This window comes from Acomys minous, assembly GCF_964271855.1.
Source record: "Acomys minous genome assembly, chromosome: 14".
Classification (NCBI taxonomy): Eukaryota; Metazoa; Chordata; class Mammalia; order Rodentia; family Muridae; genus Acomys; species Acomys minous.
Window position 1 is genome coordinate 55,970,316 of NC_140496.1, and position 25,754 is coordinate 55,996,069.

General features: G+C 46.5%; 1 protein-coding gene across 6 annotated transcripts; it reads left to right on the plus strand.

Moving 5' to 3' along the window:
* The first annotated feature begins 523 nt into the window (after positions 1 to 523).
* On the plus strand, positions 524 to 25,387 carry HMGCS2 (3-hydroxy-3-methylglutaryl-CoA synthase 2). Of its 6 annotated transcripts, none has more exons than XM_084756566.1 (10): positions 524 to 695; positions 11,374 to 11,828; positions 17,023 to 17,148; positions 17,629 to 17,793; positions 18,068 to 18,233; positions 18,982 to 19,152; positions 20,592 to 20,698; positions 21,565 to 21,690; positions 22,277 to 22,396; positions 25,142 to 25,387. In XM_084756566.1, the coding sequence occupies exons 1-9, from the start codon at positions 592 to 594 to the stop codon at positions 22,381 to 22,383; spliced, it is 1,527 nt and encodes a 508-aa protein (XP_084612692.1). In that variant the 5' UTR covers positions 524 to 591; the 3' UTR covers positions 22,384 to 22,396; positions 25,142 to 25,387. The 6 variants fall into 6 exon arrangements, with proteins under 6 accessions (XP_084612692.1, XP_084612690.1, XP_084612694.1 ...); XM_084756564.1 differs by having other exon boundaries at positions 22,277 to 22,392; XM_084756568.1 differs by lacking the exon at positions 25,142 to 25,387 and adding an exon at positions 24,934 to 25,101.
* The last annotated feature ends 367 nt before the right edge of the window (positions 25,388 to 25,754 follow it).

Consider the following 25,754-nt stretch of genomic DNA (forward strand, 5'->3'; position numbering starts at 1 on the left):
CTGCTCCAAGGGCTGATATTAAAAGATTATACCCATAATCAAGGTGCTTATGGGAGGCTGAGGAAGGAGCACTGAGTTCTAGTTCAAGGCCAGCCTGGGCTACATAGGAAGAACATGGCTCAAAAAAAAAAAAAAGAAAAAAAGTCACTCTTTGGTTTTGAAAGCTTTTTCTTAGAAAAATGATAAGAGCAACATCTCACAGCACAGAGAGGGTGAGGAATCGTAAGTCATTCAACAGGGGACTCAGGGGCCTGGGGAGACAAATTGGGTGACTGTTGGATGTGTTAGAAGGAGCATGCAAGCTTCCATAGCTGGACCAAAAATAAGGCTGACAAAGGGAGTCTTGGAGCCAGCCAGCTAGATGCCAGGCAGGAGCAGGGCAGCCACGTACATGTTAGAGATGTTTTTCTTTGACTTGCTTGTGTTCTGAGACCTTTGGCCCAGTTTTCTCCGGAGCAGGCAGAGGCCTCGATAAGCTGAGGCGGGGCCTCTGGAGGCTGGAGTTCTAGAGACGTATAAAGCCCAGCCCACAGTTGCTGGGCATCTCTCCCAAGAGCTGTGGACTGCTGGCATTCTGTTGATACCCTAGAGATGCAGCGGCTTTTGGCTCCAGCAAGGCGGGTCCTGCAAGTGAAGAGAGTGATGCAGGAGGCTTCGCTCACACCTGCTCACCCGCTCTCAGCAGCCCAGCAGAGGTGAGTCACCTGCTCTGAGGGTCTATACTGAGTCACTCTCAGACAAGCACCATGGGGACCAGGAAAGAGCAGGCAGAGGACCTGTCCAGAACTCACTAGGATCCCAGTCAGAAGCTGGCAAAGTTTACCCTCCGTTATAAACAAACAAGTTTAACTGCGACCCTTTAATACAGTTCCTCATGCTTGGTGACCTCAACCGTAAAATTATCTTCCTTGCTGCTTCATAACTGTAACCTTGCTACCATTGTGAGTCCTAATGTAAATATCTGGTATGCAGGATGTATTTTCAGTCTCACTAATTGACCCAAAGAGGTCAAGATCCATAGGTTGAGAACCATTTCTCTAAACCTAAGCCTCTGATGCTCTCTGTTTAGGAAAAGCAGCCTTCTTTCCTCTGCCAGCTACAGTGGAGAGGCAGAACTCAGGGATCCGGCAGCTGCTGTGTTAGCTCACCTCCTCCCTGCAGCAAGATCTAGAACAGACCACAGTGAAGAAGCTGCGTTTCTCCAGCCCTCAGTTTTAAGAGATGGAAGATAGAAATTGTATGTGTGTGTCTTGGGGATGGGGGATGGGAGATGCAAGTGCTTCTCAAGAAGAACGCACATGCCTCCTTTCTCTGTAAACACTCCTCAGGCTGGTTCCAGTGACTGTGGTTGCTCAGAACTGATGGGTCACATCTGTGCTTCTGGCTTCTGGCACCCCACTGCCTGTGTGTTCTTTTCTTGTTTGCTCACTGTCCACTGAGCTCAGAGTCCTTAGCCTTCTCTTCCACTTATATCCACGAATACCGAACACTTAGGAAAAAGCTTTGCTTTGTGTCTTCCCTTACCTGCTCTCCTGGAAGCCTGGATGTGGGTGTGGGGTGGGGGAGGGGAGGGAAATGCTCTTTGACCTCTTGATTTTCTTCACGACCCCACTATCATCTCCACTTTCCCACCCCTGGTAAAAGCACTGTATTTCAACGGACTATTCCAGGTTAGAATACAGCTTGTTTCTGCCTTTGTGAGGAGGTGGGGACTTGGTTTCAAGGCTGCCTAGGGGTGACCATTCCCTAGTACCATCCCCCACTTTTTTGAGCGAAGGCTTCTTTAGGTAGACGTGGCTGAGCTAGAACTCACTATGTAGACCAAGGCTAGCTTTGAACTCATAATGATCCACCAGCCTCTGCCTCCAGAGCACTGGGATTATAGTTATAGTCCCCTCTGTGCCTGGCACAAATGCTCGCTAAGCAACCGTGGGCCTCTGTCCTCAGAAACAATCTGTGACTTCTTCGGTTTCTGTTCTGGCATCCGTATTCCCATATCCCTGCTGGTGCCCTCAGGGTTAACCCCAGTGCTCACTGCCTGAACTATTAGTGTTCTTTATAGGTCACCTCTGCTCCAGCCCAGTGGTTCTCAAGCTCCCTAATGCCAAGAGACTATAATACAGTTCCTCGTGTTGTGGTGACATCCCCACCACCACCACCACCACACACACCATAGAAGTATTTCATTGCTGCCTTGTAACTGTAATTTTGTTACTGTTATGAGCCATCATGTAAATATCTGACATGAGACCCCAAGGGAGTTGCAACCCACATGTTGAGAACCACAGCAGCTTTAAATCCACCCCAGAATGACCACTGCCCCAGCATCTGCTTCCTTGCCCCGATATTAAGCATTTGCGACTCAGTGTTTCTCAGCTATAAGCTCCATGCCCCCTACACACCCTCCTCTGTGAGGATTCCCTAGCTTGCCCATGCACCCCCATTGAGGCCGCTGCCCCTTCACACACCCCACTCCTTCACGGACAAAAAACTGGCCACCTGTCCCTCAAGCTTGATCTCGGGAGCTGGTGAGATGGCTCATCGGATGAAGGTGCCGGCTGCCGAACTTGAGGACCGAAGTTCAATCCCCAGAGCATGGTAGATGGAGAGAACGCACTTTTGTCCTCTGACTGCCACACGTGTGCCCCTCAACCACACTTACAAAAACACACACAAATAAACTAGGCTGACCTCGAGTTCAGCCTCTTCCATGAAGCCCTCCTTGCTTTTCCCACCCAGGGAAAAGTGCTTCTTCTACACTGCACAGTTTTGTCTATATCCCTTTTGTGGTGTGCGCCATCTCCTCCCCCACCCCCCTACACCTGCCCATCTAATTCCCCCCACTCCCGCTGCTCGCCGGCCCGCCAGTCTTTGCACTTGAGCTATGTACTACACATCTTCCTCACCCCCGTTAAGGATGTTGAGAGCCTTGCCCTCTTCTCTCGGTAGCTCCCCAGAGCAGTACCCTTCTCTGCATGGAGCGTGAGATAGTTAGCTGTGAGCCCACAGGGAAGAAGGCGAAAGGAAGGAATAAGAGTGTGGTGCAGACTTTTGAGCTTGGCAGCAAAATCAGGCAGGTGTAAATTAAATGCAGTGATCATCCTTTGGAGGAAGCTCAGGATGAGGAGCGGACTCTTAGCCAAGTGCCTGGGTGCTTCCAGAAGGAAGCCTTTGTGTGGTACTTGTCTTAAAGGTTCTGCAATCCACATCCAGGAAATCTCTGCCAAGACAATGTTACGGCTTTCTGGACTTCTCCCTGAATCTCATCTTTTCTATGTGGAGCCCAGAGGAGGCAGAGAGAGAAAGGAACCTGTGGGAAAGCATCCAAGCTGGCAGCTCCGAACACTAGCTAACCATTAGCTCTTGATCCTGGGGATGCTGCCCCATAAATATTTGAAAGTTCAAACTCCAGTTATTTGGAAGGCACCAAATAAATAAGTTAGTCCCCTCCCTCCTTCGTCAGAGGCTGGTAAGCACAGACTGCTCTGCCTCAGTATCTTGTGACCATAGGATACGCTTTTGTCTCACTGGGGTCTTTAAAGGTGACTTTCCTTGCTGGGCATGGTGTCTCACACCTTTAATCCCAGCACTCGGGAGGCAGAGGCAGGCAGATCTCTGTGAGTTCAAGGCCAGCCTGGTCTACAAAGTGAGTCCAGGATAGCCAAGGCTACACAAAGATACCCTGTCTCAGAAAAAAAAAAAAATGGACTCTCCTGGTGGGAGAATTGTGGGCCCCCAGAACGACAAGTGGGGAGAAGCACCCAGTAAGAACCATAGACTCCGTGGTACAGAGAGTGCTGGGAAAGCCAGGTGCCCAAGGCAAAAACTAGAAAGAGTATTTATTTCTAAGACAAGAAACACTGGGGAGTTGCTGAGCCATCATTTCACAGCGTTTAGGGTGAAGGAAGGTACGGGTTTCAGACACTTTCCTATGGGCACCTGTACGAGGGGGCCTTGCAGCTGGCATGGCGGGGAACTACAGACTTTCCCCAGCAGAGTTGGAAATCCTGAGTGAAGGGAACTGAAAAGACACAGGAAAGAAAGAAATTCTCTCCTCCCTCTTCTACTGACCCCTGCCAACACCACCACCCCACTTCTGCTTCCGCACACCCCCCCCCACCACCACCACCACCACCACCACCACCACCACCACCACCTTTCCCAGGTCTTCATTTGGAATTGCACTTTCAGCCCTCTGTGCTGCCGCGGGTTGGCCTGCTCTGCTGCACAAGGAACTATAAAATGCCTGCCACTTTGTCGGCACAAAGGGTATCTATATTAGTCTATGGTGAGTCAGCTCTGCATGGAGAATGTCCGATAAATATTGAGAGCCCCAATCAGAAGAAAACAGATTGGAAGATAGTGGAAAAACTCCCTTTGAAAAGTAGGAAAATAATTGGGTGTGTTGGTGCATGTCTGCAATCCAAGCTAAGGCAGGAAGATCATGAGTTCAAGGCCAGCTTGGGCTACACAGTGAGCCTTTGTCTCAAGACAAGCAAGCACAGCAACCAGAAGGGAAAGGATCGGCTTGTTCTCGTGCATTAAGAAGAGAGGGGGAGTAACCAGTGGTACACAGTAAAAATGAGTCGAGGTTTCTAAATCATTCCAAGGGCTAATCGCGTACGCAGAAATAAATCGTTAGGATAACAGCTCAAAGGGACGAAGACAGAGAGGAACACAGAGCTCACCCACAGAGAGGGGTTGCACAGTTCTGAAGGGGGTGAGGTGTATTCTAATTCTAATGGACACACGGTAACTGCCCATTCTTGTGTGATATGGTGTGACACTTAAATGCACATACACATCACACAATGACTAGATCAGGCCAATTGGCTTAGTTAATCCTTACAGACCTTTCCTATCTCTTTGTGTTGGGAGCATTCAAGGTCTTCCTTGTTCCCTACTTTAAAATACTCGGTTCATTGTTGTTGGTCATAATGATCCTGCTGTGTCATAGGGCATTGGAAGTCACTTCTCCTTGCTGTGGATGCCCCCCAAAAAACCGTGTTCATGTCCTACGTTTATCCCTAGCATCATGGAAAACAAAGTCAAGCAAACAAACATAACACAACGTATTTGTCATGTGCAGTTGTATCCCTGTACACACCAGCGTCTTCTCTCCATTTCTTTTCCTTGCTCCTTTTCATGGCTCTCGTGTCTCTATTCTCGTCTCTACCGTTTTGGGATCAAAGTCTTAGCTACCACCTGTGAGCAAGAACATCAGTCTTCATCTTTCTGTGCCTAACCTATGTCTCAGCCACATTGCCGCCATGATGGAATTTTATCTTCATGGCTAAATAGCATCCCACCATGCATATACGTCACAGTTTGTCTACACACTCACCTGTCAGTGGAAAGCACAAGGGAGTCTCTATCATGGCTATTGTAAGTCGTGTTGAAATAAGTGTGCAAGTGTGTCTTATGTGTGAACATGCAAGATGTCTGTTCAGTTCAGTTCCTTTGGGCATGGACCCATTATTGAGATTCATAGATCACATGGCAGTTCTGCTCTGCTTTTTGGTGGTACAACTGTACTGGACCAATTCACATCCTCATCGCCTCTATGAAAGGCTCTTCTTTTTAAAACTTGGGTGTGAACGTGAGCACTGTAGGCCCCACCTTTTCCAAATCTACTTTATTTGGGGTTCTTTAATGTTTATACCTCCCTTCCAACCTGCCTACCCTAGGTAGGAGAGAAAGGAGGTTTATGGGAATAGAGAAAGTAGACCTTTTTGAATTCAATTCCTGAAAGCGAGTTCCCTGGTGTAGTCGGCAGGATGCCAGCAGACCAGCAATTCCACCAAAGTTGTTGGTGGAACTGGGAACAGGAGCCAGAACCCAGAGTCCCACAGTGTTCTCTGGAGCAGTTTCTCTAGGAGCATCTTGAAGTGGAGCGATGAACAACCAAACAATACCAAGACCCAAAAAGCCCCAGCCTCCTGGTGTGGAGATATATATATATATATATATCCTCTCAGTCTGTTCTAGGACGTGTTTCAGCAGGCAAAAACCAAGTCCACCCACTCCCCCACCCACATAGTGATTTCAACTTCTAAGTGGATAAACATCAACTGTTCTCTCACAAGTCTTTTCCTATCCCATACTTGGGATCAAAACAAAAACATGTTTACATTCACTAAGAGCACATGTGTGTAGGTGCGTGTGCCATGGCACATGTGTGGAGGTCAGAGGACAACTTGCAGGAGTCCTTCCTTCTACCGTGTGGGTTCCTGAGATTCAGCACCGATCGTCATGGTTGGCAGCCAGAACACGGGGCTTCAGGGTAAAAGCCCCTCCCCACACTGAGCCGTCTACCTCTCCAGCTCTCACAGCTTCCTCTCTCTGCAGCCTCACTGCGTTTGGTACCTGTGAAGCCACACTGTGGTGATGCTCCACTTCATGCCTTTGCTCTGCATCACCTCGATGATGTGTGAAGCTCAGTGTGTCTGTACATGTCTCCATTGGGGGAAAAAATGAGGATTCGGGTGTTAGCCTATTTAAAAACAGAAATAATTGGATTTTGTTGTCAAGTCCTTTTGGTCCAACACATTCGGAGAGTTGTGCCCTTCAAGTGAATAGGCTGCAAATATTTTCTCACACTGGAGGTTGTCTTTCTGTTCTCACATTATTCCATTTGCTGTTCAGAAGCATTTTCAGTGTTAAGTAATCATATTTGCCTTGACTTGGGGGGTGGGGAGGGAGTCTTAAAAGTATCTGAATCTTAAAAGCTGGGTGGTGGTGGCGCACGCCTTTAATCCCAGCATTTGGGAGGCAGAGGCAGGTGGATCCCTGTGAGTTCGAGGCCAGCCTGGTCTACAAAAGCAAATCCAGGAAAGCCAGGACTGTTACACAGAGAAGCCCTGTCTCAAAAACCTTTTAAAAAAAGTATTTGAAGGGCTAGGGAGGTGATTCAACAGATAAAGGCACTTGCTGCTAAGTCTGATGACACAAGTTCAATTCCCAGGATTCATGTTGTGGAAGGAGAGGACTGACACCCACAGTTAACCTTTGACCTTTACACACATGCCATCCCCCTTCTCTCTCACACAGACACACACAGACACACACACACACAGACACACACACACACACAGAGACACATACACACACAGACACACATACACAGACACACACACACAGACACACATACACATATAGATACACACACACATAGACTCACATACACACACAGAGACACACACAGACACAGACACACACACACACACACACGTAGACACACACACACACACACACACACACATACACACACGTGCAGAATTGTGACTTTGAGTTTGACCTAAGCTGCACAGTGAACACACAGTCCAGGCTACACAGTACAATTGTGTCTCAAACAAATCAAATCAAAACAAGATGAGTCTTTGCCAAGATTAACATGTTCATCTTCTAGTAGATTTATGAGTTTAAGTTCTGCATTTAGGTCTTTCACCCAATTTGAATGGATTTTTGTAGAGTGAAAGACTTGGTCCAGTTCCTGCTGTGTGTGGATACCTAGTTTTCTCAGCACCACTCAATGAGAAGCTTCGTTTCTTCAGTAAGAAGATGGCTTCTTCTTTGCTGGCTATGAAAGTCAGAGTTTGTTTCTGAGTTCTTTATTCTGCTTTATTGGTCTATGTGTCTGTTTCTATTTCAGAGCTATGTTGCTTGAGTTATCATAACTCTGTAGTATGCTGTTGTTGCTTTATTTGAGAAAGGTTCTGCTATGTAGAACAGGCTGACCTGGAACTTGCTAGGTAGCCCAGGCTGGCTTGCTCCAGTCTCTTCCTCCTGTCTCAGCTTCCCAAGTACTTGAATTTGGGGTGCACACCTCGATGCCCTGGTTTGTACCTTTTGAAGCCGAGCATCTTCAGGCAGCTGGCATTTTTCTTTCTTTCTTTCTTTCTTTCTTTCTATCTTTCTTTCTTTCTTTCTTTCTCTTTAAAGATTGTACTGGCTGTTTTTCCCTCCCTTTGTGAAGAATGTCATTGATATTTTAACATATATCTGCTGAATCTATAGTAGGTCATATTGAGTAGAGGGACATTCTGTTTTTAGAAATGTGTGAGTGTATAAGTTTAAATGTTCACATGTACATGTGCGAGGTGTGTGTGTGTGTGTGTGTGTGTGTGTGTGTGTGTGTGTGTGTGTACCTTATAAGAAGGCCAGAGGTCAACACAGAATATCATCCTCAATCTCTCTCCACCTTATTTTTGAGACAAAATTTTTCCACTGAACCAGAGCTTCTGATTGGCTGGACTTGCTAGATGGTGAGCATCAGCACAGCTCCTGTACCCAACATTGCAGGTTTTCCCCCTTGATTTATTAAGCTAAAGGCCAGTCAGTTTGATTTATTATTTCAAAGACTACTTCTGTTTCATTGTTCCTTTTATTGTTTTGATCTCTACTTTGCTATAGTTTTGCTCTGCTGTTTGTTATTTCTTTCCTTCTCTTACTTTTCTAGCTGCTTGCATTGCATCAAGAAGTTGTTCATTCACAGTCTATTTATATGATGTAGGCACATTGCTCCCTTGTAAGGGTCAGTTTTGCTGTATCTCACAGGTTTTGGTATGTACCATGTTCATTTGCATTAAGATTGTTGTCCAGAAACAGTAGCTGTTATATGCAATGTGCTGTCAACATCTGTTCAATTTGCTTGCTCTATAGTGCTGGTGAACTCCATTGTTTCCTTGTTGATTTTCTATCTCAATGGCCTGGCTATTGATGAAAGTGATGGTGGTAAGTCCTCAAGTATTACTGTATTAGAACCTGTTTTTCCAGTTATATCTGTAATCTTGCTTCATATAATTCACCTTCCTGAATTGAGTGATATATATATATATATATATATATATATATATATATATATATATAATTTTTCCTCTTGTTGAATTGATCCATTTATCATTAGACAGTGACCTTCTTCATCTCTGTATAGACTTTACTGTCTATTTTATCTGACATGAGCATAAGAATTCCTGTCGTCTTTGGAGTTCTATTTCTGTGTCATTTTTCATCCTCTCATTGTTGGTCTATGTGTGTCTTTGGTGGTGAAATGAGTTTATTATAGAGAGTGTATCATCAGGACTTGGGGTTAATTCATTCAGCCAATCTACAGCTTTTAACTGGGGGATTGAATATGGGTACTTTCCTATTACATGTTCTGCTGGTCATTTGTATGACCTGTGTTCCTTCTTTTTCTTCGTCGCAGTGATTTCGTGGCTTTCTATTCTGAAAGGTTTCTCTTTTTCCTCTTTTGTGTATTTGCTCTACTATTGAGTTATACATTTCCATCTGTCTTCATAATGCAGCCATCTTCTGTCACCTCAGTGTAGAATTCCTATAAGAATTCTTTTAGATGTAATTTGTCAGTGATGAATACCCTGCTTTTTCTTATCTTGGAAAGACTATTTCTTTGTCATCTTTGAAGGATAGCTTTGCTGAGTATAATATTTTTGGTTAGCAATTCTTTTCTTTCAGAACTTGAAATATATCACCCCATTTTCTACTGTACTGTATGGTTTCTGCTGAGAAATTTGCCATTGGTATAATGAAGATTTCCTTATCTGTAGCTTGATATATTTCTTTGGCTGTTTTTGGAGTTTCTATCATGTACTTATTCATTTATTTAATGCGTGCACGTGTATGGATATGGCTATGTCTGTGGCACAGTGTATGGGTGGCGGTCAGAGGACAGTGTGTAGGAGTTGTTTTTTTTTCTCTCTCTCTCTCCACTGTGTAGATCCTAGGTATTGAATTCAGGTCACTGGGTTTTCAGCAAGGGACTATCTCTGACTCTGCTGCCTCCTTTTTGATGACTCCGCCCTGGTGCGGCTGCCTCACCAGGCCACAGGGGAAGATGATGTGCTCAGTCCAGCTGCACCTTGATGGACTAAGGTGGATAGGCTGGGGGGCAGGGCTCCTATTTTCTGAGAAATAGGTGAGGAGGGGAGAGAAGAAGAGGAAGGGAGGGTAGGACTGGCAGGATAAGAGGGAGGAGGCTACAATTGGAATGTAAAGTGAATAAATAAATTAATTAATTTTAAAAAACAACAAAAATTTTAAAGACTCTAATATACAAAATGTACAAAAAAATAAATGTGGCCAGATGTGACAGTGCACACCTGCTGTCTCAGTGTTCTGTTGCTATGAATGAGACACCATGACCACAACAACTCTTATGAAACAAAGCATTTACTTTGGGCTAGATTACAGTGTTAGAGGTTTAGTCCATCATCATAGTGGCGAGCATGGCAGCACACAGGCAGAATCACACAGTGCTGGAGAAGTAGAGGAGATTTCTATATCCAGATCTACAGACCTCAGGAAATGAGAGAGACTCTCAGGGACTGGCTTGGGCTTTTGAAATACCAAAGCCGTCCCAGTGACCCACTTCCTCCCACAGAGTCACGCCTACTCCAACAAGGCCACACCTCCTAATCTCTCTCAAGCAGTGCCACTCTAGAATGAGCAAGCATTTAAATATATGAGCCTATGGAGACCATCCTCGTTTAAGCCACCACTCATATAATGCCAATACTCAGGAGACAGAGTCAGGAAAATGCAGAATTCTGAGCTATCCTGGGGTAAAATAAGAGATCCTGACTCACAAAACTGAAATCTAAACCAACAACAAAAGACACACAGATAAACAAAATAAGACAAAAACAACACATACTCCTAGAAGTTAAAATAACAAGCAGAGAAAAGGTATAAAGGCTTTTCTATTAGTTGCTTTTCCTTTTGCTATGACAAGACACCCTAACCAAAGAAATTTAATGAAAGAAACATTTTGGCTTACAGTTCTAGGTGTCGGTTCACCATGGTGGGGAAGTCACAGTGACAGGAGCTTGAGGCAGTCAGGAGTCAGAGGACCACGAGTCATTATGCTCACTAGCTTCTTCCTCTTTATACAACCCAGGACCAAGCCAGGGAAGAGTGCCCCACCCCTCCAGGGTGGGCCTTCCTAGCTCAATTAAAGTAATCAAGATAATCCTTCATAGACCTGCCTAGAAGCTAACCTGGTCTCAAAGATCCCTCACAGATGTGCCTGAGGGTTGTCTCCTGTGTAATCCCAGATTCCATCAAACTGACAGTCAGCACTAATATTACACTCTGAGGGTCTGGTCAGACTTGCATTTATTGTACAAAGAGTGATCACGATCCTTATGTGTAGCTATGTTTCTAGGAAAAGTAGACTTTATGGAGGGTAAGAGGATGAAAGGGTCCATTCAACAGCTATAACTACTAAATTTTCACTCGACAACACACCTCCAAAACGTACTAAAGCATAAGCAAAATGATTGCCACGTTATTGTTTTTTGAAGCAACTGTGTCAAAAGATCATTAGTAGATTTACAATCGTTATCTTAACCACAGGTTTTCTACAATCCCTCCCACTCCCTTGGCCAAAACAAATACTTGGCCAAAAGATGTGGGTATCCTTGCCCTGGAGGTCTACTTCCCAGCCCAGTATGTGGACCAGACTGACCTGGAGAAGTTCAACAACGTGGAAGCTGGGAAGTACACCATTGGCTTGGGCCAGACCCGCATGGGCTTCTGTTCAGTCCAGGAGGACATCAACTCCCTGTGCCTGACGGTGGTGCAGAGGCTGATGGAGCGCACCAAGCTGCCGTGGGATGCTGTGGGCCGCCTGGAAGTGGGCACTGAGACCATCATTGACAAGTCCAAGGCTGTCAAAACAGTGCTCATGGAACTCTTCCAGGATTCAGGCAACACTGACATCGAGGGCATAGATACCACCAATGCCTGTTATGGTGGCACCGCCTCCCTCTTCAATGCCGCCAACTGGATGGAGTCCAGCTACTGGGATGGTAGGTGCTTCCGGGACATTACAGGAGTGTGGTTCTTAGAGTACAGGCTGAACATTGTGCTCTGCTTCTCAGCTCTCCAGGGAACTCTGTACCTACCACAAAAGGGAAAGGTTATTTATCCATACACCTGCTATGATCACCCAACAAAAAAACAGTGGCACTAGCCATGCAGCTAGGTGCAGCTTTATGCAGCTAGTTAGATATGTTCTTGAAGATGTTAGTTTATTGTGTGGTGTGAGTTCTGCATCTGATTATAGATGAGACTCTAGTTAACCTTATCTTGCAGCTGTGACAGCTCCCCTGACAAAAGCAACTTAGGGAAGGAAGGAAGGTAGGAAGGAAAGTAGGAAGGAGGGAAGGAAGGTAGGAAGGAGGGAAGAAAGGAAGGTAGGAAGGAGGGAAGGAAGGTAGGAAGGAGGGAAGGAAGGAAGGTAGGAAGGAGGGAAGGAAGGTAGGAAGGAAGGAAGGTAGGAAGGAGGGAAGAAAGGAAGGTAGGTAGGAGGGAAAGGAAGGTAGGAAGGTAGGAAGGAGGGAAGAAAGGAAAGTAGGAAGGAGGGAAGGAAGGAAGGTAGGAAGGAGGGAAGAAAGGAAGGTAGGAAGGAGGGAAGGAAGGAAGATAGGAAGGAGGGAAGGAAGGTAGGAAGGAGGGAAGGAAGGTAGGAAGGAAGAAAGGAGGGAAGGTAGGAAGAAAGGAAAGTAGGAAGGAAGGAAGAAGAAAGTATTCATTTTGGCTCACAGTTTGAGGGTGCACAGTCCATCACAATGGGGGAAGGCATGGCTATAGGAGTTAGAGACAGCAGGCTATAGGGCATTCCCCAGTCAGGAAGCACAGAGAGATAATTGCTTTTGCTTGGCCCTCTTTCTCCTTTTTGTTTAGTCCAGAACCTCAGCCTCCGGCATGATGTCACACACTTTTAGAACCCTTCTTCTACTTCAGTTGACCTAAACAAGAGAATCCTTCACGAGGTTTGTTTTCGTAGTGATTATAAATCTCATCGAGGTGACAACTAAGATTAAATATCACACCGAGGCAGTGAGTGTGTAGAGGTAAAACTCCAAACCAAATCCAACATATCTCTCGGTGCTTAGTTCTCTTAATCACCTCCTAAGTCTCTGAGGCAAAGATGTCTGTGTGTAAGTTTCTATGGTAAGGGGTGGACTCTGGTCAGGATGGGCTGAGAGAAGCATAGGGTGGACTGTGAACAGACCGTCTTTTCCAGAACCTGCTCCTGAATGTTGGCTTTTGTTAAACATATTAACATCACTTTGTATCTTACATCCTTCCCCAGGGATACAATAGTGGGATACCCCGTGTCGGGGTGGGGGTGGGGTGGGGGACAGGGAAAAAGACAGGAGAGTTAGGTAACTAATCTCACTCAGGAATGTAGCTGTCTTAGTCAGTGTTCCATTGCTGTGAAGAGACACCGTGACCATGGCAACTCTTATAAAGGAAAGCATCCATTTTTGCAGTTTCTGAGGTTTAGTCCATTACCTTCCAGCGTCCCTGGAAAGCTGGCAGCAGGTAGGTGGTCACGGTGCCGAAGGAGTAGCTGAGAGGCCCATAGGCAGCAGAAACAGAGACACTGGGCCACACCTTCTAATCCTTTCAAACAGTGCCACTCCCTGGTGACTACGAATTCAAATGCATGAGTCTATGGGGGCAATTCTCAGCCAAACTGCCACAGCAGTCTCCTGGAGTGACCTTGGCTGCCTCTGTATTTACTGAGTTTGAAATTAGGCCAGGAAGGCTTAAAAACCATAGTGAATACTAATTACAAAGCTAGTTCTAAGGTTCTAATGTTGGCCATGGATCTTAGGGGATACATCATCCAATGTCCTTTGCTTTAAGTAAAGAGGCCAGGGCGGCAGAGACGGCTCAATAGTTAATGCACTTGCAGTGCAAACGTGAGGACTAGAGTTTGGATCCGAGATCGCGACATAAAGCTGGGTGGGCACGGAGGGACATCTGTAACCCCAGGGGAAGCGGAGCCTGTGGATCCTAGGGGAAAGCTGATTAGCTAACCTGACCAAGATGGCAAGCTTCAGGCTCAGTGGGAGACCTTGACCGAATATGTAATGCAGGCAGCAATCTAGGAGGGTACCAGCGTCTGTGAACATGCACACACACACACACACACACACACACACACACACACACACACAGAGAGAGAGAGAGAGAGAGAGAGAGAGAGAGAGAGAGAGAGAGAGAGAGAGAACTAAAAATAGAATTAGCTTTATAACTCATGCCATTAGCACTTAGCCCTTAGCACTTAGCCTTTCTTTTTTTTCTTATCTGCATGTTATTATTGCCCACATGCACATCTGGATGCAGAGATACAAACATTATTGACTAAATTCCACATCTGACGGAAAACATGAGTTTGTTTTTCTTTCTGAAATCATGTGACCTTGTTTAATATTATACATTTTTAAAAGATTTATTTATTTATTATTATGTATACAACACTCTAAGTGTACTCCTGTAGGCCAGAAGAAGGTATTAGATCACATTATAGATGGTTGTGAGCCACCATGTGGTTGCTGGGAATTGAACTCAGGACCTCCAGAAGAGCAGTCAATGCTCTTTAACCACTGAGCCATCTCTCCAGCCCTAATATTATATATTTTTACCATTTTAAAGTCCACCTATTTTCCTGCAAACATTGTGATTTTATTTTTCTTTCTTTTTTTTTCTTTCTTTTTCTTTTTTTAATATGCCCGCCTCTGCCTCCCAAGTGCTGGGGTTAAAGGTGTGTGCACCACGCCCAACTGATTTTATTTTTCTTTAGAGCTGAGTAGTATTCTATTTTATAGAAGTCAACATTTTCATTGTCTGTTCAGCTGTTGAGGGCAATTGGGATGACTCCAATTCTTCACTATAGTAAATAAAGTGAATATAATGAATAAAGCAGCAACAAACACGACGGTGCAAATATCTCTGTGGTAGGGTACGGAGGCTTCTGGGTACATGCCCACAAGTGGAAGAGCTGGGTCATATGGTAGCTCTATCTTTATTTTTTGAGAAATTTCCAAGCTTATTTCCACAGTGTCTCTGTTAATTTTAATTAATTAACTCACCAACACCAAATAAGGATTCCTCTTTCTCCACAACCTCTCCAGCATTTATTGATAGAGTTATTGATGATACCCATCATGACTGGCTTGGCCTCAGAGTCATTTTAACTCACATTTACCTGATGGCTAGGAAAATTGAATATTTTAAAAATAATTATTTGCCACTTGTGTTCCTTCTTTATCTTTTTGGAAAATGTTTATTCAGTTCATTTGTTGATTCATGTTTTTGTTTCCTTGGTGTTTAATTTCCACAATTCTTGGTAAATTCTGGGTCTCAGCCTACTGTCTGAAGTGTGGCTGGTCAAGATTTTCTTCCAAGCGATGTGACCATTTTAAGCCATTTTTCTATAACAGAGCTTGTCTTTTTTTTTTCAAAGACTTTTTTAAAATATAGAATCCTTTAAGATGTTTTATTTATTATTTATAGAGTATTCTGCCTGCATGCCAGCAGAGGGCACCATTATAGATGGTTATGAGTTAACATGTGGTTGCTGGGAAATGAACTAAGGACTTTTAGAAGAACAACCAATCCTCTTAGCCTCTGAGCCATCTCTCCAGCCCCCAATGAGACTTTTATAAATAAAGGAAAAAAATTTTTGTTGTTATAAGTATTGCAAACACTTTTCAGTTTATCTTTTGATTTTGTCTCTGACAGAAGGTTTGGTTTTACAGCTAAATTTAAAGATATTTTCCTAAGTGACTTCTAGGTGTTTTTCTGTAGTTTCTGAAATTTTCATATTGAGAGTGAAAAAATAGATATTATTTATTCTTCAATTATACACATGTACAACATTGAAAGGAAAATCCCACTACTTTTTCCTTGGTGTTGTTATAATTCCTAAAAGGAGGCCCTTGGACTTCAGTGAATGTAGTTTGGAGTCCTGGCCCTCAAAGCTTTATCTTACCACTTATTAGCTTTGTAATTTGGAATCAATGTTTTAAATTCTTTGGGTCTCAGTTTTTTCCTTCTGTAAGGAAGAGATCACGAGGGGTGTGGCTCAGTGGGAGAATGCTTACCCAGCATGCTCAAGAACTTACCTCAATCCACAGCAGTGAAAAAACTCAAGGGGGAGGGGATCTTACCAATGTCTGCTATGGTGACCTGTGGTTACCATCTGGTCCAAACAGGGTTTGAATTTCAAAGTCCACATCTCCTAGGTCAGTGGTTCTTAGCTTTCCTAATGCTGCAATACTTTGATACAGTTCCTATTACTGTGGTGACCCCCCAACCATAAAATTATTTTTGTTGCTACTTCACAACTGTAATTTTGCTACTGTTATGAATTGTAATGTGAATATCTGATATGTGCCTCTTGTGAAAGGGTTCATCGACCTCCAAGGGGTTTGCGGCCCACAGGTGGAGAACTGCTGTAGTAGGTGAATGTTCTAGAGAAGTTTCCCTAGAGGCAGCGTCTTCAGGCAAGAATGTTGGCATTCGTAGCTACCTTTCTGGCATGCCTAAGGATTGTTTGAGCATAACGGGTATCTAGCTTGTGCTTAAATGGTAATTTCTTCCCGATGCCTTGTTCTGTTGTTTAGATGACATTCGAAGACATGGGTGCTGTGAGTTGGTTGTTATAAAACTAAATTGTTTCCACAAGTACCGATTCACAAAGTTTTAGGAGAATTGAGAAATGGAATCCTGGCCAGGCATGGTGGCACAGACTTGTCATCACGCCACTTGCTGATGCAGGAGGATCTTGAGTTTGAAGCCAACCTGGGTTATGTAACGAGGCCCTGTCTTCAAAACACCAAGACCAGGCCTGGAGAATACTTCAGGGTTAGAGGACTTGGTCTAGCAGAGGACCTGTGTGTAATTGCCCTAGCTGTCCTAGATTTACTTTGCATACCAGGCTGGCCTTGAACTCTTAGAGATCCACCTGCCTCCTGAGTGCTGAGATTAAAGGCATGTGCTACCATGCCTGGCTGATTTGTTATTTTAAATACAAATGGATCAAAGGTTTCACTAGTGTATGTATAATTTTTTAAATTTTATTTTAGGTTTGGCTCCATCTATTTCCAGTATGTAAAACTGTGCTCAGCAACAATGGGGCTTCACTTTACTCTAGAATTGGCAATGATGTCATGACTCGTTGCCTTGTCTTGTCTGTCTTTGCAGGTCGTTATGCCCTGGTGGTCTGTGGTGACATTGCGGTCTACCCGAGTGGTAACGCCAGGCCCACAGGCGGTGCGGGGGCTGTGGCGATGCTGATCGGCCCCAAGGCCCCTTTAATCCTGGAGCAAGGTTTGTAATAAACATTTCCAAGACTGTATGTCATAAAGCCATAGATCGTGATTAAAAACTCTTAGACACACCACTCTGGGCTGGGGGTGGATAGTCGCGCTTGCTTCTGACAGTTCAGCCTGGGGAATAGGGGCTTAGAGGGGGAGAGAGAAGCCGTGACTGGTGCTTTCGTCATGTACTGGGATAATGGTGCACGAAGCAGTGGGTGTGGCAAATGCCCCGTAGGGGATCATGGCGGCCATAACAGTGAAAGAAGAAATCTGGACATAAGGTGAGGCTTGGAGAAGTCTGCCTTCTAGTCTAGATTTTGAGAATCCCATGAAGATGTGGAGAGAGAAATATAAATCTCCTTTAAAACCAGTAATCTTCAACGTGAGGATGCTGAAAAGGCTGGCTTGGGCATCGGTGAGGAACAGAGCGAGGACTCTCCCTTCCTTGATGCTTAAGGCAGTCTCTGAAGCCTTCTGTGCGCCTTTCCAGGGCTGAGGGGAACCCACATGGAGAACGCATACGACTTCTACAAACCGAACTTGGCCTCAGAGTATCCACTGGTGGACGGGAAGCTCTCCATCCAGTGCTACATGCGGGCCCTGGATCGATGCTACGCAGCTTACCGAAGGAAAATCCAAAATCAGTGGAAGCAAGGTCTGGGGCTGGGGGCGCAGAGAGCGGGATCTCCGCTCGCATGCCAGGCAGTCCCTTCTTCATCTTTCCCTATAGGGGATTCTTAGGAATGCCTTTGGAACGAATGAGAGAAGGCGTAGTGCGGTGGGTGAGAGAGCCTCGCATGGGTGGGTGCGTCTGCTGGAAATAGGAACTGTCTCTCTGGGAATCTGGACCCGCGGCATCGTTCAGTCTCGGAAGAATGGATCTCAGTAGCTCTCGGCACCTTCCCTCACCGTTGCGCTTTCTTTTCCAGCTGGGAACAACCAGCCTTTCACCCTCGACGATGTCCAATATATGATCTTCCACACACCCTTTTGCAAGATGGTCCAGAAATCCCTGGCTCGGCTGATGTTGAGCGACTTCCTGTCATCCAGCAGTGACAAACAGAACGATTTATACAAGGGGCTGGAGGCCTTCCGGTGGGTCTTAGTTAAGTGGAGGCTTAGGCGTGTGGAGGACGGGCAAGGAGGAGGGTCTCTCCCACAGCGGAAGGACGCCAAGCCCTTCTGTCAGCAGAGGCATGGGGTGGAGCAGGCCTGCGTACTAGGTGAGGGAAAGAAGGTAAAAAGAAAGAGCAGAGAGGAAGCAGAGCGCGTGGTACGTATGGTCTGCCTTTCAGGTTCCTAATGAACTCTGAAAGTGTGGATAAATGCCACAGCAGAAGTGTGTAAATGCCATCTCAGGTGTCTGAGTGAGGATGCCTGTTGCTGTGAGGAGACACCATGGCCAAGGCAACTCTTATAAAGGACAACGTTTCACTGGGGCTGGCTCACAGCTTCAGAGGTTCAGTCCTCCGTTGTCATGACGGCAGGAAGCATGGCCAGGCACAGGCAGACATGGTGCTGGAGGAGGCGGCAGCAGGGGACTGGGCCTCACACTGGAGGAAGCTTGAGTATAAGAGACCTCAAAGCCCATGTCCACAGTGACACACTTCCAGCAACAAGACCACCCCTACTCCAACAAGGCCACACCTCCTAATAGTGCCACTGGTCAGCCCTATCCAGACAACCATAATAGGACTATTACATAGAGTTCTTCAAATGTTTAAGTAGTGTTATTAAAAAATATATATGTATATGTGTATATATATATATACACTCTCCAGAAGCAATCGCCTGCCATGCTCCTGGGCTTCTTCTCTTGTGAACATCTTGCTCTGCCTCACAGGGGTCTAAAGCTGGAAGAAACCTACACCAACAAGGATGTGGATAAGGCGCTTTTGAAGGCCTCCCTGGACATGTTCAACAAGAAAACCAAGGCCTCCCTTTACCTCTCCACGAACAATGGGAACATGTACACCTCGTCGCTCTATGGGTGCCTGGCTTCGCTTCTCGCCCAGTGAGTGCCATGTGGTTTCTCAGGACCTCTGGAAGAGCAGTCAGTGCTCTAAACCACTGAGCCATCTTTCTAGCCCTGCTTTTTTTTTTTAAATAACCCAGAGTCCAATTAGTGTTTCCTATGTCACATGGGTATAGAGACCCCCACTGGAGTATGAGCAACCTACCATGGGTCACACCTATTAAGAAAACCGATTCCCCTCCCTCTGCAGCCAGCAGTTCCCGGCAGCTTCTCAGTGAAGGGCAAAGCATCATAAGCCTTTTCCCTACCAATGCAGAAATTCTGATTGACTTGATCTTATGTAGGCAACCAGGGCTAATGGGTGTTCACGAATGCAAAGGCCCTGCCATGTCCAAGAGACACTATTTGGAACAGTCCACCCTGATTTTTGGATCTTGCCATCTTTCTTCCCTTCTCCTGTGACGCTCCCTGAGCCTTGGGTGGGAGTGTGTGATATAATTGCACTCTTATCAGTGCAACAGTGACACAAATGTTATTGGAGTAACCAACAGCTTTCTAACTGGATTTAAGGCCTGCTCCATAGAAGGGAACTAATGCCTGGCATTGTAAGCCACACATGGCTGGGTAGGTCTAGGCCCTAGAGGAGAACCTATTATTACTACTACAGAGGCACGGTATCAAACTGCCTTCTAAATGCCTACCCTTAGTACAGCTCTCATTCAAGATCAGGGAAGCTTCTTTTTTGCAGTGGTTAACAACTGGTCCAAGTACAGAGACTAACGGACTGGAATGCTTTCCACAGTTTTCATAAAAATTGCCCAAAAGAAATTACAGTGCTCAGAAGGTGCTCAAGTGCTACTAACTATTACTTTTACTGACTTTCCTATTTTGTGGTGCTTAAGGAAATACTGCATATTACATAGCAAAGACCCTTAGAGTTGACCTCGATCAAATTACTGATAGGGAATGCTCAGAAAGCTGAGTCATAGGTATGTGTGCCAGAAAATGTCTGCAATCCCAGACCTTTGGTGCTGAGGTAGAGGAACTGCAGAGTCTAAGGCCAACTTGAGCTATATAAGTACATAGGTACAACACACACACACACACACACACACACACACACACACACACACACTCTGAACCATTGCAGTAAACTTGGGAACTGAGTCCACTGGTCTAACCACCTCTTGGCTGCACCTGAAAGCTTCTGCCTTCACAGTCCTGCCTTCATGTCTTGGCCTTGTCTGCTCTCCTTTGGGCAAGACTTGTTACTTATACTCCTGTCTCTGGATTCCGCCTGTCTCTGGATTCTACCAAAGGTCCCTCTTTGTGTAGAGGGCACAGAGTGCATTTCTAGTTGTTTAAGGTGGGCAGGCCTGAAACTAGACTTAGACATAGAAGCTTTATATGAAATACAGCACACAGTGCTCTCGAGGCTATGTTTTATGGTTTTTTTGTTTTTGTTTTTTCACCTGCAGCCACTCTGCCCAGGAATTGGCTGGCTCCAGGATTGGCGCCTTCTCCTATGGCTCAGGGCTAGCAGCCAGTTTCTTTTCATTTCGAGTGGCCAAGGATGCTTCTCCAGGTGGGTCTCATCTTGTGAGGTACTCCTGAACAAGTGCCACCTGGTGAAAGAAGCCACCTTGTGCTTCACCTTGGCACGCAGGTGGCTGTCTTGATGGAGCTAAGTTGCGACTAAGAGCAAAGGACATTCGTGCATAAGGTTATACACGTGAGCACTTCCTCAGCCGTAGTGAAGGTCGATACTAGGAAACCAGTTAGACGAGGCAAGAGGAAGCAGTTTGGTTTCACTGCCTAAAGAGAAGCTGATGGAGCTGAGATACCCAGTCAGTATCTGTAGATTGTTGTACCACTACTGTAATTGAGATCTGGCATCTAAGTACCATGTGGGGTCAACCTACAGACCCCGACTGCCTATTAGCACTCTAAGGGTCTGAGAATCACTGAAGGAAGACCCCAGATTCAATATTATGCAAAACCAAAGCGCAGTTTATTCTACAGAAACAGCCAGCGTGCAGGAGTCAGCCGTCCATACAAAATGGCGGTGACCACAGCCAAAGGCATCCCGGCCTTTTTATAGTGAACTAGGGGACTTCTAAGAGCCATCTTCTAATTTGATTGGGTGGGCTAAGGAGCAATCACAGGGGCTGTAAGCTGATAGGCTGGGGCCAAATGGCCAGTTACTGGCGTTACAGTCCAGAGGCATTAGACCATATTTGGTTATATTAGCAGCTGATTAACTGTGTGGTCTTTCCAGGACCACAACTGGGATTGGCTGGTCTGGGCTAGTGCCTGTGGTGGCTACATGACTTCCCCCACTGTGCCATGGACCCAGGGCTTCTGTTACAAATCCCTTGGTAGTGTCTGGTCCTCACAACACCAGTGGTAATGACCACAGGAAGGCCTAATAATCTTGCTTCTGCCTCCCAGGTTCCCCTTTGGAGAAGCTGGTGTCTAGTGTGTCGGATCTGCCCAAACGTCTAGACTCCCGGAGGCGTATGTCCCCTGAGGAATTCACAGAAACAATGAACCAGAGAGAGCAATTCTACCACAAGGGTAAGAAAAGGAAGAGCAAGAGAAAAGAAAGCAATTCACCCCAGATCCCACCCTATATGCTGGAACCAGGGGTGGTCATCAGACATCCAGAATGTAATGGGCTAGGGTCATAATTTTTATGGGTACGATTGAGAGACGTGCTTATGAGGCAGGAACCTGACCAATAAAGCCATCTCTACAGTCCCTGGGATAGTAGTTGAACAGCCAGGCAGACCTCAAGTATCAGGGCCAAAATGGCAGCGCCTCTGGTCCTCCATGTATATATATATATTTCTACTTATTTTTTGTTTTTTTGAGACAGGGTTTCTCTGTGTAGCTCTGGCTGTCCTGTACTTGCTTTATAGACCGGGATGGCCTCGAACTCACAAAGATCTACCTGCTTCTGCCTCCTGAGTGCTGGGATTACAGGTGTGCGCCACCATGCCCGGCTATTGTCCTACTTCTATATGGTGTAATACAGCTGATTTGCAGCCCCTGGCAGTGTGCTTTCCTCGAGTCTGCAGGCAGTCCTGACCTGTCACTGCGTCCTCCGCTGCACGCTCAGGTCACTCTTTGTAAGCACTGTTTCTTTTTCTTTGTCCCACAGTGAACTTCTCTCCACCCGGAGACACAAGAAACCTCTTCCCAGGTACTTGGTACCTCGAACGAGTGGACGAGATGCATCGCAGGAAGTACGCCCGGTGTCCTGTCTAACAGAGGCCAGTGAGTACGTAGGGCTGGGGACACCAAGGCCTGGCATCGTCCTCTGGGTATCCTGTGCAGTGCCAAGTCTGTAATCATGTCAGATGAGGCCATAGCTTGGGGAAGAGTCATGGGGGAGTTTCGAACTGTGAGCTCCAGAGCGTGGGTGGAGTCTCTGTCTGGGAAATCCAGACCGCAGCTTGTGTGTGTATTCAAGTCTCTCGGAAGCAAAGTCAGAACTCACGAGAGGAAGCAGACAGCGGCAGCAGAAACTCCGCGGCACGTGGTTCTAGAACAGTGAGCTTGGTGTGAAGATCAGTAGTTGGAAGGGAGCCCTGCATGTGGGAGCTGGGAGGCAATTCCTAATGCTGCTTGGCAGGAAGGAGCCTCAGCCTGGGCAGAGGCAATGTGACAATTCTCACCTCACAAGATCCCTCCTGGGGCTCACGCTTGGGAAATTAGTGAGGATGGGCTTTGGGAGAGAAGAGAGTTGCATGGGAGAGGCCGGGGGGAGGGGAGACATAAAAGGATTCCTGAGGGCATTTCTTTAAGGAAAATCAAGGGTTCAGAACTGCAAGCTTGTAATTCGTTGAGTGTGGATGTCCGGTGCGTCTGCCCACTAGAAAAGCAGAGCCGAAGTGCAAGAGGCAATTTCTCTTACAGTCCTCAAATCTCAGTGGAGTCCTCCAGCTATTTTAGTAAGTGAATGAGGAAGAACAAAAAGATGTAGCCAAGGCAGGACATGGAACAGAAGGAAAGATGTCCACAGGCAGGGTACAGGGCAGGGCGCTGACCATGGTCCCTGACCAATGGGAACAGTCTCAGCTACCTGGTCCCTTTAGTGGGGCTGCACAGGTAGGGGAGCCAAGAAGTTGTGGGGGAGAGGGCCAGAGCAGTGAAAGTTGGCAGGCTGAGGTGAGAAGGTCCAGGTCAGCAGACAGGCTTACAGGACTTCGGTCCTACCAGGAAATGTGCTTGAAATACAGCTGCTCTTAGGCGTAGGTGAGGCGCAAAGAAGGGACTGTTAAGTCCGTCCAGGTAGGTGAGAGGAGAGGGAGAGAAACAATGGGTTGGAAGTGATAGCTGATGGCTCACACTGGTAACTGCGGTACTTAGAAAGCTGAGGCAGGAGAATGACATCTGGGGCCAGCCTGGGTTATATAGTGAGTTTTAGGCCAACCAGGAGTACAGAGGGAGACCTTGTTTTAACAAACCAAACCAACTCCAACCCCCCAAAAAAGAAAGAAAGAAAGTACAGCAAGAAGGTAGATTCCAGTTCTAGCCTTTTCCTTCCTTAGAGCCTGAGGGAATCACGCCACAGTGGCCAGATGGCTCCTGCAGGTCAGGTGATGTGGGGCTGGGGAGCCCAGGGCGAGGGGTGATGGAATCATTTTCCTTTTTACAGATCCATGGCAACGGTTCCTGGGGAAAGAATGTGAGCAGCGCTGCTGCCCAATCAACATCTGCTTAAAACCCCGCCCATGGCAGCAAATAGTGAATGATCAAGAAGGCCCATAGGCTCTTCTCTGTGGCTCCTTTGTGACTCTCCCTGGTGCTGTGAACCGGGGAGACAATCGTCCACCTGCAGGATACAGATCGGCTTCCCTTCCCCACACCCAGACAGATCTACCGTGTGTTACAGCTTATTATCAGACTTCTGGGCTATTCTGCTTTATGTTTTTTGAAGTTTTCCTGAGAATTTCTAAAATTTTGTACCTTGTTCTAAAATACTCTATGGCAATTAAAACGAGAGAAGAAACAACCTGTGTTTTCTAGAAGCCAAGACCTACTCAGAGGGCTGGGCACTCACTTTATCACCACGTTCCGTTCACCCTTCCATTCAGTCTGATTCACCACAATTCTGGCCAGTTCCAAATACAGACAGTGGCACAGAGTACCCCCTGCTTATTTCTCTGTCCTACTGACACCACATCCAGGCAGGGCCAGATGCTGGTGGGTAAATCAACCCTCTTGACATAACGGCCAGTGTTACCTAGACCAAACAGTAAAACAAACCCCACAGGGTTGGCAGGGGAGTCACGCACAACTGAAATTGCAGCACCTGGGAAGCTGAGGCAGGGCTGAGTTCAAGGCCAGCCAGGGTTCTATAGAAGACCTTATCAAAGCAAAAGGATAAAGCCAGGTGGTAGAGGTGCATGCTTATAATCCCAGCACTCGGGAGGCAGTCAGGCGGATCTCTGTGAGTTCAAGGCCAGCCCTATCTATAAAGGGCATTCCAGGACAGCCAGGGCTACTCAGAGAAAGCTTGTCTCAAAACCAAAACCAAAAGGATGGCCGAGGTAGGAGACACTCTGCCTTAGGTAAAGAGAGTATGGCTTTTCCAGAGTCCTCATAAAACAGCAACAGTTTAGGGATGTGAGCAGTGAGCATCAGAAGAGGGGAGGAAAGTGGGCAGGGGAGGGATAGGAAGGACAAGGGCTGTAGGCCTTCATTTCTTTTAGAAGCAGCTTTGGGGAGAGGTTGTACTGAAGGAGGCTGTCTAGCTGGGGAGTCTCAGGGTCACACATGACATGAGGTGACGGCCATTATTGCATTGCCCAGGTTGAACAGCCAACCCAGCACCAGCCACCCCCGGCTGCAGCTCCTCCTCCTTGCCACGCCCCCTGCTATGACGTCTGTCTACAGCGAGGCCAATGCTTACCCCGTTCAAGGCAGGGACAGAGTCCATCAAGAGCTCTCTGCAGGGTCTTGGCTACCAAGATGGCCCTACTGTGTCCCACTGTTGGGCCCTGGTCTACCTCTACCACAGTGTGGGCCTGGGAAGATGGAGCAGTGAGTTAAGGCACCTGCTGACAATCCTGATGACCCAAGTTCCGTCCCTGGGACCCACGTGGGAGGAGAGAATCAGTTCCTGCAAGTGTCCTCTTGTTACCAAACTTGGGGTCACAGTCTGTTCCATAAGTCAAGTCTGGAACCTGTCTGCAAGAAGCCACATGTGCACTGTGGCATGCATGTGCTCTACTCCCCAATAAAATGTAATTTAAAACCGTGTCAAGGTGCTGGTCAACTAAATGGTTGCTGTCACTACATGGCTGCTGAAGGCCCAACCTCGGGTTACAAGCAGAAGACATCGGTCAGCAATAACCACCCCCCCCTCCGCCCTCCACCCGCTTCCCCAGGGCCCTCCATCTTTTCCTCACTAGCCTTACAGGGCCTGAGGAGGTCTTCCTTAAGCCGCCCTGGGATATTCATCATTCAAACTGACAGTCCAGGGGTTGGTATTTAGGCCCAGGTCTAAAACGCCATTCCTACATTTGCCCTGGCTCACAGGCAGCACATTCAAGAGCGAAAACTCCACTCTGAAGTTACAGGGCAAGGATGCCACAAGGTAAAATACCACAAAGGATGGCGAGGATTGGGCG

Bases quoted from the DNA above. Each gene is read 5' to 3' on its own strand.
- HMGCS2 (XM_084756566.1), top strand. From the start codon at position 592: ATGCAGCGGCTTTTGGCTCCAGCAAGGCGGGTCCTGCAAGTGAAGAGA. The intron at 11,829-17,022 runs GTAGGTGCTTCC...CTGTCTTTGCAG, and splicing joins GGAGTCCAGCTACTGGGATG to GTCGTTATGCCCTGGTGGTC. The intron at 20,699-21,564 runs GTGGGTCTCATC...TCTGCCTCCCAG, and splicing joins GGCCAAGGATGCTTCTCCAG to GTTCCCCTTTGGAGAAGCTG.